Raw genomic sequence first — 17,750 nt, forward strand, 5'->3', positions numbered from 1 at the left:
CTGCGTTATGGACCGTCTGCGCTTGTAAACAGTGACCTCTACTGGAGAAAAGGTGCAAATCACTCAAGGGCATGGGTCAAGGCAGGTACCACAGGTGAATTAATTGACTGAGTATTAATTGACGCTCAGCATGCTCGTCATGTGCAAATGCTGCAGTCGTTTTCTTCGTGATGGCCTCAGTACGCGTCGCAGTCCGAGTCCGTCCACTAAACAAAAGGTACTAAAAAATACAATTAAAAAAAAATGCATGACTTGATGATTGTTTATTTAGTCACAAAACACTGTTGTTTACTTCTCCACAGAGAACAACGATTATCATCCAAGGTGGTGACTCGTTCGGAAGGAAACAATATATATTTGTATAAGGTAAACCGTCTTTAACGGTAATGCACCGTGAGCCAACTTCATGCAATGTGATTGACCCTCTTGAAATTCTTTAGCCATCATCAGTTCGAGGAGATGAAAAGAACACGAAGATATTTACTTACGACTTCTCATATGACTCAATTAACCAAAGTTCCTCCTTTGCATCTCAGGAGAAGGTATCTAATCTGTTGTGTATTTGCAGATTTTGCTTTGTTTTTATAGTACGTTAAAGAGTTTTAAACATTCTTGGTCTATTTTTTTTTTTGTAGATATTCAATGATCTGGGGCAAGATGTCTTAAAAGCTGCATTTGAAGGTTTCAATGCCTGTGTGTTTGCCTATGGCCAAACTGGATCAGGCAAATCCTACACCATGATGGGTCATGCAGTAAGGTTTCTACATTTTCCAGCACTGTTGCATCCATTTAAATCCATATAAAATGTTCCAGTCACTATCTTACCAAAATAATAATAATAATACACCTGCATCTGCAAGAGTTGTATGAAATGATTCCATAGATAAGGTTCTGTTTTGACTCTTACTATAGTAGAAGAAGTAATTGAGGAAAATTTAAATATTCAGTGGAGGACCTCAGATAGGCAAAACTTGTGACCTGAGCCTCAGAAATTTAGAGAGTGAAGTGTTAGGTGGTGTGTAAACCGAAGAGCCTTGCACCAGAGGAAAGTTGACAGTCAAAGAAATGAGTGGGGTCTGAGATGCAGTTCCAAAATGTCTGTGAGCCATTTGGAATTACCAGATATTTCTGCATACATTGGTCATAAAAGTGCACATTAAGTCACAGCAATATATAGTCTGCTTAATGTAATACCAATCAAACAATTCAGATTTTATTGGCCGCATCATGCAAACATTCACACCGGTAATGACTTCTCCATGAGCTAATCAGTGGAAGGAGCCTGATGTAAAGTGGAAACTTATGTTTGAGTGGCATTTGTTGAGATGAAAGTTAGATCACATTTTTGCACTAATTTATGCAGAAATTCTGGCAATTTAAAGGGCTCGCACACTTTCTTTTAACCATGCCATAAAAAAAATAAATAAAAAAAAGACAGATATTGATGAAACTATAATGGGAGTTTTCAAACAACGGTTCACATATTAGTCAGTCACCTAAGACACTACTATTGCCCCAATACAATCAGCACTGAGGAGCTTAGAACGCAAACCATTTTAGTTGTGCTTACCCAGCGTGAACGTAATGTTGACACATCTTACAATTAGAATGTGACCTCATCAGGCATTGTTCCTTTTCTCTTCATTTGTCTCCACGTTTTCCTGCACTAATCAGAAAACATGATGAGTGCAGCAGCGCGTAGCTTTTCCATTTCCCACCTTGCACTCAAATGTAAATTTCACTCTACCAAGGGGTAAATGAATGTCTACCAGGACACCATCACTGTTCCATTCAACATACTTGATAATTACATCTGACTTCTTTTAATGCTCGCTATCTACTGGAGTATAATTAAAACAAGGAATCAAGAGATTGCGTTAATGCTTCACTAACTTTTTGTGCCAGTTGTTCCACTGTCTCTGCTTGTTGTTTTGATAACAGACAGTCGCATTAAAACAATACATCATTTCTGAATTTTCAAGTGTTTAATTTTCCAGGAAGAAAAAGGCTTAATACCACGGATCTGCGACGGCTTGATCTCCAAAATCTCAGAGAGGAGCACAAGCAATGCAGTGTCATTTCGTACAGAGGTCAGGTATGTGATGTTACACTCCTCTTCAGGATATTACACCTATAATCTGGATTTTTTTTATTTAATATGCATCCCTGTTCCTAACCTCCAAATATTAGTCTCAAACCTGCAAATATATAAGCTCCTCCCCCTAAAAAAAACAAAAAGACTTCTCAGTTGCATTACTAAATGGCCTCTATTTATTCTACACTGCACTAATCAAGTTAAGCACAGTATTCTGAAGGTTTGTCTTAGGTTTGTTAAAAGAAAAAGATTGCTCCACTTTAAGCCGTACTACCTGCTGCTTACCCTTAGAGTGCACCTTGCCCTACTTCATGCCCCCATTTTGCTGACAAAGAAAGAACTTGCAAAACAAGCATTTTCTTTTGTGGTCTGCTGAATTGAGGAATCCACATTTTGGTGCTTGCGGTGCATTGGTAACTCCTGCTTTGATTGTATTCAACTGTGTTCTTATTTTTTTTTTTTAGATAACTTTATACTGATTGAAAAAATATATTTTGGTATTGTTTGTCCTGTCTATTTGCTTCCCTTTCGTCACATCCATGTATAAGAAAAATGGTGCCATTGTGTAACTGGCTTCTTATGAGCAACATAAGCGCTTGCACACTACATACAATTCAATTTTTTTGTGCACCCAACACAGAGCAAGAAAATGGTTGCATTAATGCTCGCTTGCTCTTTGGCCTGTAATATCTTAGACTCAATCTTCATTGTGTTGACCCAAAACTTAAATGCCATATTACCAAAACTGTCCTCCTGAAAAACTGCCTTTAGTCTTGTGATCATCATTTATTGTGACAGCTTCTGGACAGTTTTTGATTTATCTTTCCCAGAATTTTTATATATATTTCAAAATGAGGAGTTTCAAATCTCATTTGAACAAAAAAAACTTTAACTCTCTTATAAGCCAATATTTATCTAGGCTTTAAAGCAAGTTGAGTATACTATAGATAATCCAATGTTACATTTTTTTTTTTTTTTTTTTGCTCAGTGTATATTGTCACGACTCAGATCAGGCAGGCTTAATCAGGGTGAACTTCAGTTTCGATTGTATACGTATACTCGTGATAATTTATGGGGGCTTTTGATGATGAGCCGTCATTTACAAAAAAAACCTAACACTGAAATCCTTTTGGGCACCAGCTTTATGGAAATCTACAATGAACGTGTGTATGACCTTCTCAAAAAGAGGACTGTAGTCACAGAGAGTGGAGGCTTAAGAGTGAGAGAACACCCAAGGCATGGACCATATGTTGAGAGTAAGAGACACACACACTTGACATAAATATTTCCTAAAAGAAAAACGGAGACTAAAAACTTGTTCTGTCCTTAGATCTGACCAAGCATTTGGTACGTAGCTACAGCGACATGGAAGAGCTGATAGCTGCTGGGAACGCCAACCGTATCACTGCCAGCACACGGATGAATGACTCAAGCAGTCGGTCGCATGCCATCTTCTCTATCAGCTTTTCTCAGGTAAGGAAGGTGTGGTATACATGAGTGGACCGTGTTGAAGTCGCATGACATTTTTTGGGAAGGTTTATAAATGCTACTGAATGTCTCAGGAGCTCGAATGAGCCTGATTTCTCAATTGGCTCATGTTTTTCATTCCAACGTTGCAACTAGGTCTGTCATGCCGCTATGTAATTTGTATTCCTCTGCGAACTTTGCCACAGACATGGTTTGATGCCGAGTTGCCACGCGAGATGCTGAGTAAGATCCACCTGGTGGACCTGGCTGGCAGTGAAAGGGCAGACATCACGCAGACTTCAGAGATCAGACTGAAGGAGGGCGCCAACATCAACAAATCACTAGTCACCCTGGGAACTGTCATCTCTGCTCTGGGTAAATGGCGCTCAAAGCAGGACGAGCAGACTGGCACACCATGTTTACTATTATGTCAATAGGCCCATTGATAGAAAAACAGTTGCTGCACCAAATTATTCACACTCTAATAAAAAAAAAAAAAAATCTAGAGTGAAAGTGAATTTTATGGCTGGATAGCTTTTAGTACTTAATTTCACCACAAGTATGGAAAGTTCAAGTGTATAAAGTTGTCACCTTGGCGTAAGTATCCCCCCCCCAAAGCTGAACCAAATACCAATTATAATATTGATAATTTAGATATAATTCAGATGTTGAATTGAGTCATCAGTTTGACGAAGGATGTATTCGGGTTTACAAGAGGTGGCCAGCATTCTGAGATGTTTCAGATAGAGAAGAAAAAAAAAAAAGGCAGTCATTATTTTAGTATGTGACAAATTACAGTTCCATAGATTACTAATTGATTCAAATTGTCACTTTTGAAATGCACGTGTGTTTTTGTTTGACCTTCCAGCTGAGCTCAGCGTAGGACAACCGACAACCAAAAAGATGACCTTCATCCCTTACAGAGACTCTGTTCTTACATGGCTGCTTAAAGACAGTCTTGGTGGAAACTCCAAGACTACAATGATTGCAAGTATGCATTGTACATTTGAATCTCATCTTAAAGCAGGACAATGCTTTATACTGTATTTCTTATTTGGGCCTTTCTCCATGATGTTGCAGCCATTTCCCCAGCTAGTGTGAACTATGCCGAGACCTTGAGCACATTGCGTTATGCCAACCGTGCTCGAAACATCCTGAACAACCCTACAGTGAATGAAGACAGCAGTGTGAAGTTGATCAAGGATCTCCAGGCAGAGGTTACCAGGCTGAAAAGGCTACTGGAATCCAAACCGGTCCTGTATTGTTTCCGTCATACAATATTCAAAGATGTTTTAATTTTTTGCAGAGTTCATTAACATGAGCATGTATTTCTCTGTGTACTGCTACAGGTGTGTCGTAGAAAGCTGTCTTCTTCTCTGAGGATAGAAGAGGAGCTGCATGAAAATGAAGACAAGGTTACTCTTCTACTGCCAAATGAATAGCTTGAGGGAGCTTACTGTATTTGACGTCCCTTGCAATCCTTTCCATTTCTGCAGGTTTATACTCTAACCAAAGAGTGGACTTGCAAATGGGAGGAGACTCGAGGTATTTTGCAGGTATGGCAAGTGTCACTTTTGTCATCAATTTCTCCTGCATTTATTTTAAATTAAACAATTATATTGAGAATTTTTACATTCCGGCCTCGAAGCAGTTTTGACACTTGTGCTTGCAATGAAATCATTCCACCAGTTGGTGTCCCTGCAGCTCCTATAAATATCCAGAAATGTTAGCAGTGGATAGTCGGTAGGGGGAAGAGAACAAGAAAGTCAACCTGGCATGAAATATAACTTTGCATCTATTAAGATTTAAATGGCACCTCAAACGCTGAGTTGTTGAAATACACCTCAGGTGAAAGTGTGACAGCGTTTGGGAGTCTGGCGTAGAGAAACCAAACTGTCATTCACTCTCTTGCAACAATATTGCTTCAGAGAATGAGAGCTTGCAAAATCCTAAGGTTCTTGAAAAGAGAGGAAAAATCCACTACAGTTTGAACAGTGACTGCTGAGCAATTACTCTGAATGTTTTCCAGACAATCCCAAATCACACCAAATGTCATTGTTTTGGACCCCTCATCATAGTTAGCCAAGTCGCCTGTTCCATTATGCATGAACCGAGATCGTGCCTGTCATGAGAAGTAGTGTAGTGGTTGAATTATAGCCAAACAATGCATGCTGGATGATATACTCGAGTATTTCTGCATGTTATTAAGCATGTTGATATTTCATACCTTAAAGTGGCTATTCAGGGATTTATATTGAGGTATTAATATTCTATGCCGCAAGTTAGTTGGCAGATGACATTTGCAGCTTCAATAGATCTTTATTCAAAACAATGCTACTGGAACTCATTAGCAGCTGTCATAGCTCCTAATTATGAAATCTTGATTATTGACATATGGCAATTTAATCTTACACAAGTGAGCATGCGGTATTAATGAGGCTGCTTTGTCTTAATCTATTTTGGGGTAAACATTGTCCATTTGACTAAAGCCAATAGGTATTATAGACGTTTTTATTCCTGTGGACACGTTATGGCATCTGGGCAAAAGGCCACTGTAGTGGAGAACAGCAGGCGCTCTAGTGATTCCAAAACTAGAAGCATTTTAACAACTTTTTGGATTTGACATCTGTCTCTCAGTGCATTTGCATAATTTTTTTTTCTGGGCAAAAAATAAGTGTGAGGCCGTCATGGAATACTTTTGCAGACAACAGAGTTAGGCTTACTACTTTGAGTGGAATATCTGTATTTTTTACACACCACTTCTCAAGCTTTGTCCCATTTGTGGAATGAGTTTTTGATTTTTAAGAAACACTCTGCTTCAATATGCCCAAGTAGTGCTTTACAGCAGAGGTCATCGAACCTTTTGAAACTGAGAGTTACTACATTGATTCAAAGGGAAACCCGTTTGATACACGCGTCCGAAATAACAAATTTACTAGTGATAAAAATCACAATACTTTCTCACAATAATTAGAAACTGTGTCACTATGCGACACTATTCATTTTTATAAATCTATGACAGTATTCATCTTTCTAAATATTCACTTCAACAAGCTGACAATATGAGAAAATCAAAATGAGCAGGTGGGCACCACATAGGCGACCCCTTCACTATACAAGTGGGAAGGAAAAACTAATTAAGTAGATCCAAATCAGTTTCTTCGAAAGAACATTAATAATCCTGACACTCGCGTATTTGAGTATTTCTATTGCGTTCTTCTAAAAAGTTGAATCTCATACCCCCACCACCATCAGCTTTGCACCCTCTGTTTTCTATCCCATCCCAAATGTCGTTTGAAATTTGGCACATCCTGGGCAAATTACCTGAATGCAAAACACAAGTACTTATTTTTGCATTTTTGTGTTCAAATGGGGCGCAATTAGTGCTATAATACGAGGAAAATACCAAATGGCAAATTGTGGTTTTGCCCTAGGTGGTGCATAAAAAACTAATTATAATTTTATGAGCAATCAAATTGTTGTTGTTTTTTCAGGAGAATCCACAATAATATGTAATGCTTTACGAATGTATGTATTTTCCTCAGCAATCAAATTAATTGCAAATATGTATCTGCTCAGATGGCACATTGCTCCACGTGAGAGGATTGATCGGTATTAAGAGTGATAAGTTGGCTGATTTGGAATTCATACGAAAAAAGAAATGTTGCTGATGATAGTATTTCATGGAAAATTAAATGATACTTTAGCCAATCTCAACATTAATTACGGTCTGTTCACCATCTGTCAAGTGGAATGTCGATTTTAGTTTTGTCTTTGGTCAACATGGCACACTGACTGAGTGACCAGCTGAAATGGAGATCAGCCTTCACTGCTGCCACATATGTGAATGTGAGGAGACTCTAAAAGCATTTCATCTGTCCCTGATGTCAGAAGAATGTGACAGTGCATTAATCTGCCAGGCCTCTTCCAACTTCTAATGAAGTCTGTGAAGAATCCCTTTTAATTAAGTCGCAGGCCCTGGTCGATACCTCTCCCGCTTCATTAGGGAGTTGGTGGGGAGGATTTCTTCAATCTCTTAACTGTCACTGAGTGAGGCAGTGGTTGTGGACATTTCTTGTCACCATCCAATCCATGCCAAAGTGAGTAGGCGAAGGTTGGAGTGGTGGATATACAGTTCTGCAAGATTTTCCACTGTGCCTCTTGGGGGAGGTAGTTGTGATGAACCATAACAATCTGAGGCACGGGTCCACAGTCTTAAAAGGATCATAACCCCTTTGAGGAGCACTTGCGCTTGGCCATAAACTAAGAATCCCAAATGCTTAATGCCAAGAGGAAGCTGAGAGATGGTAGCTGCACGGAAGCAAACGAGGGGGAGGCTGCTATCATAGCAACCTGGGCTTCCATAACACCTTAAGAGTCTCAGGCTGGTATTCGTCATGCTACATCTTATTGAAGCAGTAATTAATGCCAAAAGGCGCTCGCTCCCACCACGTATTGAATGAACACATTTTTTCAGAACGCCATTTCTTTCATAGAAATAATTTCCTATGTAATTATTTTTTTAAAAAGCTTTTGAGATGATTTTTTTTTAAATACTCTAATAATTTGAGATGCACCCTTAAACTGCAAGTTAATTATCATTCTTATCATTTGAAAATGAATTGCTAAAATAAAAAAAATGACTCACCTATTGAGCAGAACACCACTGACCAGCTTCATTCATCAAGATTTTCTCAATCATCAACCGCTGTCCAGTAAACTTTACAAGTTTTCGTATTTGCTATTAACTGGCAAGATGGCAGCAAGCAACTTCTTTATCACCTGTGGAGGAACAAAAAAAAAAGACGTTTGTGAACTTCATCTTTTGGATGCTTACATTTTGTTAGTGTGACTTTGAGGCAGTTTTTTTTCTGAGAATTTTGTCCTCGAAACTTTACGACTCAAGTGTAAGTCGACGTATGTTGTTTTTTTTACCTTCCATCCAAACAAATTGTCGCTCATGTGGAATAAGTTTGTTATTCTGACGTACAAGCATGGGTACGTTAAAAGCGCCATAACCTTGATGGTTCTGTATATCACTGGTGGCAATGGTGCATGTTAGACAATGTACGTGTGTGCAGCTGCTGGCTCTGCGTCTTTTTCGCTCGGCGAACACAACGTACAGTTTGACTCTCACCATGGTAATCTAAATGATTTATTACGTCTCTCTTCCCGTCAGCCACTCGACTGCTTCATAGCAACACATGGGCAAAACTCGCCTATTCTGCTTGGCCTTCAGGCAAGGAAGAGCAGTCATAAAGAATTTAGTTTTCTGCTGGTTGTCATTAAATGTCTGTCAGCTTTATTTTTTTTTTCATTATTGTATGCCATTTCAGCTACGGGCAATTGAGACCGTCTCTGTCCTTCTCATGTGTCCCATAGGAGGCGGTGGCTCTGAAAAAGGAAGAGAACGCTGTGGTTTTGGACTGCCACTTCCCCCATCTCATAGGCATTGATGAAGACTTGCTCAGCACTGGCATCGTTCTGTATTATTTAAAAGTAAATTGATCATAACCTAATTTGCATTCATTTGGTATTTTCTGTTTATTAATCACCAGCAAAAGCCGATTATTGTTTGCAGTCGAACAAAACATACCTTACATATTGTCTTCTGATTAATCACTACCGTAGGAAGGCAGAACCATGATAAACACTAACAAAGGATCCTATGGTTTGAATATTGGTGAGTCAGGGTTACTAAATGATATAGACCATTGTTGCATCATCTGTTGATATACCGACTAAACTGCCTTTTGGTTTCTCAGAAGATGGTAATTCCAGGCTCGACGGTGAACATTGTGTGTTTGAAAACCACGCTGGGACTGTGACTCTCATCCCTCAGGAGGGTGCAATGTGCTCAGTCAATGGCACCGTAGTAACTCATCCATGCCAGCTGACTCAGGGTAAACTTACCTCATATTCTCTCCGAAAGGAAATGAAAGCAATGAGTTGTTTTGCACGTTTGGTTATTAAGCTGTTTCATCTCATGAAATCCATGTTGTTCTCGGCTCATCATTTTTTTGGCATGGGTGCATTGTAAATATATCTTTTCATAAAACAGATCTCTTAGAAATCATTGAGGCTGACAAAGTCTCTGGCCATTTTTGTTAATTGGTAGATGGAGTTGATAGGGCCGGCGGGTTTGAAGTGGGAGCGAAGCATTACTCTTTCAAAGAACAAAGTCAAACAGTGTTAAGACTCTTAACCTCTCTTGTCCAAACAGACACTGCTCGGAGCCTTCCGGCTTACTGCCTCCTCTTCATCAGGGCTTGGCTTTTTGAGATAACAACTCAACAGTGCATCACAGCCTTCTGCTAGCCTTCTTTTATAACCATTTCCCATATCACCTTCATAAACAGCTGTATCTGAAGGCATTTTCTGGAATAAATGTTTGCAATTTTCCATCCAACAGTAGCGGAAATCTATCAGAGGGTGCCCTTGCAGGCCTTTTGTCACTTCTCTAAGTCATTTGTTGTTGCAAGATTACAATTCGTTGGAGCCAGAGATTGCACAGCAGAGCCTGACGTATGAACACTAATATCACTTCCATTCTATCACTTTTTGAAGGATTACCAAGCCTTCCTTGACCGTTTTCTCCCGTAGATTATCCCCTGGTTTAGGCCACTGCCATTCACGTTAGAAATAGCTTTTTTGGTAGCAAGTCATTCCCTTATGCTCATTGTAACTCCCAATTTATGTCAGCAGGTTTTTAGTGAAGATACTTGGACAGGGAGGTTTCTATTGGCTACGTCTGTTGTTTATAATTACACTTGGTGGCAAATGTTGTGGAGAGCCTCAAATCCTTGTCTATCTTTGTAGCTAACTCCAAATACTTTGCAAATACTTGCAGGTATCTCAATGATTTGTCGCTCTGTTTCCTCACTTTCCCTCCAGGTGCCATCATACACCTTGGGAGAAGGACCATATTACGCTTTAACCACCCCACTGAAGCGGCCTATCTCAAAGTGAAACAGCAGGTGACATACAATGCTGCCTGTCTAATGACTTCTTGCCAAACATCTTTCAATAACTTTGTGCTTTAGCTTAATTGCTTTCACTTAATTGCTTTCTCCTAATACAATACAGACATCACCCTCCCCCACCATTGGCTAAGAAATTCCTTCAAATACACGTAGAAATTAAACAAATGTCTCGTTTGTATTTAATCTTTCAAAGAAGCTGAACACCTTTTATGTGAGGAAAAACTAGGCTGGTTGACAAATACACAAAAAGCTTGCGCTTTAAAGGTACCTATTCAACTCAAAGGTCATTGCAATATATCAAATTTTTAACTGATAAATTTTAGATGTACAAAATAAAACTCCTCATCTATTTTTATTAAGCAAATGGTACAAATAAAACATTTTCTTATTGAATTGTTCATTTCAGTTTCATTTTATTCTCTGCAGAGTGCGCTGTCATTGATCACCTTGTCGCCAAAATCAAAAGTGAACAATCTGAGCAAGATCACACTTGGCCCTCCAAGGTAAGACGTGAGGCAGATGCATACAAACATCTCTTATCTCCTTACTGGTTCTTGACACTCTATCTTGATGCACAGAATTTGACATCGCAAAATCAAAGCCATAACTCATGGCAGGGTTTGTGTGAGAAAGTGGGATCATGCAAATAGACATGCCAGTCTGAAATATTTTATATAAATCATAGCTGGTCTAGACAGCTCAAAGGCTGTCGCAGGTTGGCTTCCGTACTTCGGTTACTAGCGAACCACCATATCCTTATGAAGAAAAAATAAAAATCACTGAGTCACTACATGCACTCCACCCAACATATGCACAGGCACAAACAACTTCAGGGCCGATGTAGAGAACATCTTTTGTTACAATGATGATCAGGGGCAGAGCAAGGGCATTGTGACAAGGCAAGACATTTTTGCTTTTGGGAGCACAAAGTGTGACGGCAGAAAAAAAAAAGTAAAAAGCATAGAGTATTTTTATTTGAGGAGCCAGAAGGGATTGCCCAATTACATTTGATAATTAGTATAATGATCTGTGCATACTGTGTGGCTTGCTTAAACATTATTTCACTGCCTAAAAGCCCCACATTAATTGAATACACAGATCTTTGATATAGGGGAAAAAAAATAGACACCATTAAGCTTTTGGTTAAAGTAGCAAATAGAGTGAATTTCTTCATTGGTGAAATGCATATTGAAATTTCAAACCCACCAGTGTTTTCTCTCATCAGTTTTTAAATGAATGTGAAGATTATGTTGACCCCAAGATCCTGAATCGGACAAGTGGTATTGAAACTTTGAAAGTTGAGTCGAATAGTTTCTCTCTGTAAACATTTTTACTCACTTATCTGAAATGTATTTTTGCTTATTTTAGTACTTTGTCCTGACTAGCAATTTGAGGAAATAAATGATTGCTTGGCCCTGAGCTTTTAGCTTGCAATATGGCTATTTCAAAACATGAGGTCAGAAAGAGCTACTATGATTATAAGCCGGAACTCAGTCTTGTGCTTTTATCTTCTCCAAGGCTGCAGGTTGTACGCTGTAAAAATGAATTGCATTTCAGATCTGTCATCAGACCTAGACAGTGCATACTCTACTATTTGAGGCAAAACCTTTAGAACATTCGACAATTATTGTCTTAGTAACCATATTTAGGCTTGGGCTTTTTTGGCCGTTGCATCTCTCTTGTAGCCCCCAACCAATATTTTGTAGGTGTTAGCGCTTGTAAAAACTTTGTGGAATAAAAATTAAATCAAATATAAATTAATTAATTGAAAATAAATCAAATTAAGGGAACGTCTATATTGAGTATGCAACAAATTTCCTCCTCCATCCAGAAGGATACAACTATTTTTCAGTTTACAGAAAACCTTTATGCACAATGCCAAGAAATACGATACAGATCCATCTACTAGTCTACGTAAAGACTAAAAGAAAATTGAGATTTTTTTTTTTTTTTTTTTTTTTTTACAAAGATCTTGTGTGTAACTCTAATTGTTCTTAAAGAGGGAGTTTTGTAAGTTGGGGTTCCAGTGCATGCACATTGAAAATGTTTTGACATATTAGGTTTAGACCCCCTGTAATTTAGCATAAGTGATCTTTGCTTAAATTAAATATGATCGGCTGAAGCAAATTCACATTCATGCCGACATCAATGACAAGATACTGAAGCACACGGAGTTCAACCATCAAAGCGAGTGCTGCATATGATGTGTAAATCTCATATCAACATGTGCACAGTCTTTTTAATTTCATAGCTAGTAGGGTGGCTGTAATTTTATCCAGCCTTTGAAACTAAATGGCTGCTTTTTGGAAAGTAGAGTCCAGAGTGTTGCAACCGAATGTTCTGCTTTTAACCAACTGTGATTTGTAAAAAATAAAATAAAAAAATGGAAGCATGCATTGTGAAATATTGTTACATTGTGTATTTTAGTGAGTTTGATCTTACATCAAAGACTGTGGACTCCAAACTCGTGACTCGCTCTTCTACCTTGGCGGCACCAGATAATTTCACAATGACCGTAAGTAAGCCATTTGTTTTTCTACCTCTACAAAAGTTATGTACTACATTGAGATAAAATGCATTTTGTCAGCCAATTGTCTGCAGTATTGAGGAGTAAATGATTGTAGTTGGCATAAAAGAAACATGTTTTCTCTCCCCCCCTACCCCCACCTGCAATATAAACTAGGCAATACCTGGAAAAGGTCCCGTACCTCACTCTAGTTTCAATTTGGATGGAGGCACACAACAGAATGGGGTAAGCACCAGGGGTGACCTGGAGCAGGAGATAGTTCTGTGTCATAAATCACAGCCAGAGCTGATGTCTGAGCACCCTTGGAGGCAAGCTGAGAACGCTACTGAAGTATCAAGTTATACAAGAGCGCAAATGTGGTCAGGGGATGCCAGCCTCCAGCAGACAAGTGTCCTGGGCCTAGGTGATGGATGTGTCATGAAGCCAGAGGGGAATGCTAACGAGATCCAAGGTGTTGTGGCTCACTGCTGCAAGGGGAGACCTGGCTCTAGTGGGAGCTCATTAGGTAACGTGTCCCACCTTCAGCATACAAGGGAAATGAGCTCCGTGTCTGTCCCCCAACAAACCAACACCCTTCAACTCGAGGAAAATGCCTCTACGAATCCAGAATTCTGCTGTCCAGCTGAGGAATCGATCTTGGAGGAACAGTTGATCTTTGGAGACACAAATGATTGGGGCTATTTGGACAAGTCTTTAACACAGGCTAAAGTCTGTGTAGGGGATGGAGGCCAAAGCTCAAGATTGAGTACCTTGGTCAATAGAGTGAGTTGGATTGTTAAAGATGCAGGGCAATTCCTTTGGAGCCCATCTACGCTATTGCAGCAATTTGAAGAGGAAAGATATAAGCATTTTGTGAGCCACTGGTTCAATCATCTAATGACTATAGTCAATGGAAGCAAGGTCATGGCTGTAATTGATAACCAAGTCCTCTCCCTAGTAAAAAGTAATCGTGTCTTTTCATGTTTCAAGAATAGTGGTATTTATTCAATGGTCAAAGACCTACCACTGATAAAACAGGTCCAGATGGAAATAATGGAACACCTTTGGGCCAAAGAGGCTAAGATGCTGGACTACAATGATCAACGTACCACACCACTCATGTCGTCTACACAGAAAATCATTAAAGCGGATTGGAACCCAGATGGCCTTCATGAGGAAGAAATAGTTCATGTTGATTTAGTACAGGAGAAAGAAACACATGCTGAGATGTTCCCAATGAATGACACAATTACCCATACACCCACAAACAAGGATCAGACACCAGATGTGGCTGTCATTCTGGAAAGAAATAAGATGAAAAGTTTTTGTCAACCTCTGATCGATTTTCCCGCTGCCCTTGTGAACCTACAAAATCTCTCATTTCAACACTTAAAAACATCTTTACAGTCAGTCCTATCCAGCACAGCGTTGGCTTCTGAAAAGATTTTAGCTCTCTTTTGGTTAAATGTAGCTACAATTAGTCAACCTGAACCCTGTCCCGCTCTCCTCGTCCTCTTGGAAACGGAATTTTTGACATTGATTGCACAATCTGAGCAGCTCCTCTTGTTCCACCAACTCCCTTACTCAAATTTGAAGGAGGTACACATAAGCTTTTCGGGCCATGGCTTGCGTTTGATGGGAGCTACACAGGAAAGCATCCTGGGTCTTTACACTCACAGCAAGACTCTTACCCAAGAGCTGTGCTGGGCCATACTCGAAGTCCTGTGCCCTGGAGACAGCCGGGTCACTGAGCATCTGTTGTTTAATGATGACTGGAGGACAGTCGGGAACAGATTATCATTGGACTCACAGGCTTGTGTCGTACCTGACCTTCTGTTGGATGCCGGTTTGAGGGTTTGCTGCCAGTTTCAGAAGAGTCTTGCAGATCTGATTTATTTTCTTTATTGTAACATGGAAGAGGGAACGTCCGTTATCATCGGGGATGTGCAGCTTTTATTGTACACAAGCGTAAAGGTCGTCTTAAGATCCAGTAGCTGCGTTGAAAGTGTGTGCCAGCTTTTACTTACTGAAACTCACATTGGTCTGGTGCAGGAAGATGTTGTCTTTTATCCAACCCCATGCTCAGTCACCATTAGGCCCTGCCATCGTCAATTCCACAACTTGACTCTTCGTCAGCGCGCTGATGTACGCTGCGTGGTGTTACATGAAGAGAAGAATGGAGATGTCAGTGTGGATCTAATCTTTGCAAATATGAGCGCTCGAGGTCACCCTGAAAGTGTGACCAAAGTAGCCACCCTGTCCGCACTTGCTTCGAATTCATCTCCACATGCAGAGGTGTGGAAATTAACTTTCCCTTGCTCCACCGAGGCGGCATGCCTGATTAATTATTTGTCAAGTGTCTGATCAACAACTGGCAGACAGTAATGATCTGATCAGCTTGAAGACACGTGGAGAATTAGGAACAAGTGCAAGGAACTGCTAACATTACAACCCACTTTTGGTGTCTGGTTTATTCTTTTCATGAAATTGACATTTTATACCACCTGACTTGTAAAATTTTAAAGCCTACATTTTGTTTTCCGACCAGTTTTACCTACCACTTGTTTTATCAGATTATGAGGTGAAATACTTGAGTGTTTCCGTTCAGTTAGTTTGATAGATTTCCTAATTTTAAATATTTTAATAATCTCAAATACATGTTAATGTTGTCATTATGTACTTGTCAAGTTATGGATATTGAGTATTTATGTGAACAAATTTTTAACGTTTGACTTTACCAATAAATGTTTTCCCCATGCTTATGTGACATTTATTTGCATTTCATTTGACTGCTTTCGCCAACTTTATCCATTTGAAATTTGATCAAATCATCTTTGTCACACTCAAAATTTAACTTCAAACCTGATCTTTAAAGGTTTAATTTTAATAATCCATTTATTTACGAATAAAATCTTAAAGAAAACAAACAGTAAAAACAGTTCTTGAATGCTTAAGGAACTTAGTGGAAAACTGAATTTCTACGTACTGCAAATCTACTTGTTTCCTAAAAATGTCTAAAATGTTAGACTGTTGGCACAAATGGTCTGAAACTCAATCATGCAGCAAAACCCCTCACCCACAATTTTGTATTTTAAAGTAGGTAGCACATCAAAATGCCAAATCATCGACCCATTCATGTTCCAAATCGCTTGCTCTCACTCACAGCTTTGCCAAATTATTCCAGGATGCAGACAGAGAGAGCAACAAATCCAAACACCCTTGTACGCACAAAAACAACTTCACCAATCTTATAATCTGTTTAAAAAAAAAAAAAGGAAATTGTAGCAATCTATTGCGGGAACTCTTAAATCACAACTGAAAATCTGTGAATGCTTTGACCTTTTCATTGTTCGCGTATGGCATTTACACTATTTTAATGTTTTATGTTAAACCTATCAACCTGTTTTCTGGCCATTTAGAGCCAGCCAGAACAAGACTAACAAATAAAAAAGGGTACTAAAAACATTACTTAACCGAAATTCGAGTGGAGTTCATCGACTGGTTCGACCACGAGGTGGCCCTGGTCGCTTGCTGGGCTTCCATTGGTGAAAAGGAAATGTTTGTTCTAAGATGGATAGTTGATCCAGCGCCTAGCCACTGGTGGGTACCGATTATCTAATCACACCTTATGACTTCGCGATGGGCTCTCTGGTCCCAAGACATGCCATCATTGACACCCCATAACAGGATAATTTGTTTACAGTCTACATTGGAAGCATGTGAACATGACCCAGACCGTTCTCTCACTGCTTAGTTGTTGAAATCTTTTTGAGCCAATCTTAATCTTTCTGCCTGCCTGCAGTGGCCAAAGTGATTTAATGATTTACTTTTTCAGCAGAGGTGTTTTAGACTTTCCCAAAGCCTTTTGCTTATTCAGAATGTGGTTCTGCATATGTTTTAAAATGGTGGTCAATTGATTTAGCATACTTTTTTTTTTTTTTTTACATTCAAAGGAATAGATCAAATATAGGCTAAATGTCAACATTGCATTTCCTCCCATTAATGCTATAGGGTATTGGCTTACAAATGCAAAAAGCAAAGAAAACAAAAGCCAATTAATACATTTGAACTTTTTTTTTTACATATTTCCATTCATGCTGTTACAGCTGCTACTTCAAGCCAGAAATGTCATTTGTAACTCTTGGACGTCATGTTGGAAATGTCATTGTGGAGTAGTGAAGGCAACAAGTGGACTCGTTTGTACGACCCCTACCAGTGTGGTCCATGTTCTGACAAGATGTGCTGGCTTATCCTCGCTGAGGATGTTTAAATCACTGTGCCGCTGACACTCTTATTGCTGCAGTGAATCTCCATGAGTGGGCTGCATAATATGGCGCACTGACTATACTGGTTGCTCTCTTATGCAGCTCCCCTGTTGTGTTTTATGCATGTGGCTTTTTGTTTGATGTCCTCATGCTATTGAATTATGTAGCGCTGTATTAACGCCAATAACTTCTGAATTGTAACGTGTCTGCCTAGTTTAAAGCTGTTTATATAAACTAAGCTCTTTGGCTGATAATGCGTTTTGTTTTAAGAGATTATTTTCTCGTATTTTGCTTCATGTGAAGTCAAGCCTCATGTCACACTCATGAGGTGCTGTGCCAACCATATATTGCTGTAAATGGCCAATCGTGTGTGGCAGCTCCACTATGGGCTTTGTCATCAGATCCAATAATATAATTCTCTTTGTAATGGCATG

At 39.3% G+C, this 17,750-nt stretch overlaps 1 protein-coding gene across 2 annotated transcripts; it reads left to right on the forward strand.

The window, feature by feature from the left end:
* Positions 1-74: 74 nt before the first annotated feature.
* Positions 75-15,813, forward strand: kif16bb (kinesin family member 16Bb). 2 transcript variants are annotated; one of them, XM_085922255.1, is made up of 19 exons: positions 75-217; positions 303-366; positions 441-542; positions 636-752; positions 1,998-2,095; positions 3,236-3,351; positions 3,426-3,568; positions 3,769-3,937; positions 4,431-4,553; positions 4,643-4,815; positions 4,912-4,977; positions 5,059-5,118; positions 8,945-9,061; positions 9,194-9,245; positions 9,328-9,465; positions 10,457-10,539; positions 10,972-11,048; positions 12,973-13,060; positions 13,229-15,813. In XM_085922255.1, exons 1-19 carry the CDS (start codon positions 171-173, stop codon positions 15,413-15,415), a joined length of 4,020 nt encoding a protein of 1,339 aa, XP_085778381.1. In that variant the 5' UTR covers positions 75-170; the 3' UTR covers positions 15,416-15,813. The 2 variants fall into 2 exon arrangements, with proteins under 2 accessions (XP_085778381.1, XP_085778382.1); XM_085922256.1 differs by having other exon boundaries at positions 9,331-9,465.
* The last annotated feature ends 1,937 nt before the right edge of the window (positions 15,814-17,750 follow it).

Source organism: Syngnathus leptorhynchus, chromosome 10, assembly GCF_054491065.1.
Source record: "Syngnathus leptorhynchus isolate UIUO chromosome 10, UIUO_Slep, whole genome shotgun sequence".
NCBI classification, from domain to species: domain Eukaryota; kingdom Metazoa; phylum Chordata; class Actinopteri; order Syngnathiformes; family Syngnathidae; genus Syngnathus; species Syngnathus leptorhynchus.

Bases quoted from the DNA above. Each gene is read 5' to 3' on its own strand.
- kif16bb (XM_085922255.1), top strand. From the start codon at position 171: ATGGCCTCAGTACGCGTCGCAGTCCGAGTCCGTCCACTAAACAAAAG. The intron at 5,119-8,944 runs GTATGGCAAGTG...TGTGTCCCATAG, and splicing joins AGACTCGAGGTATTTTGCAG to GAGGCGGTGGCTCTGAAAAA. The intron at 10,540-10,971 runs GTGACATACAAT...TATTCTCTGCAG, and splicing joins ATCTCAAAGTGAAACAGCAG to AGTGCGCTGTCATTGATCAC.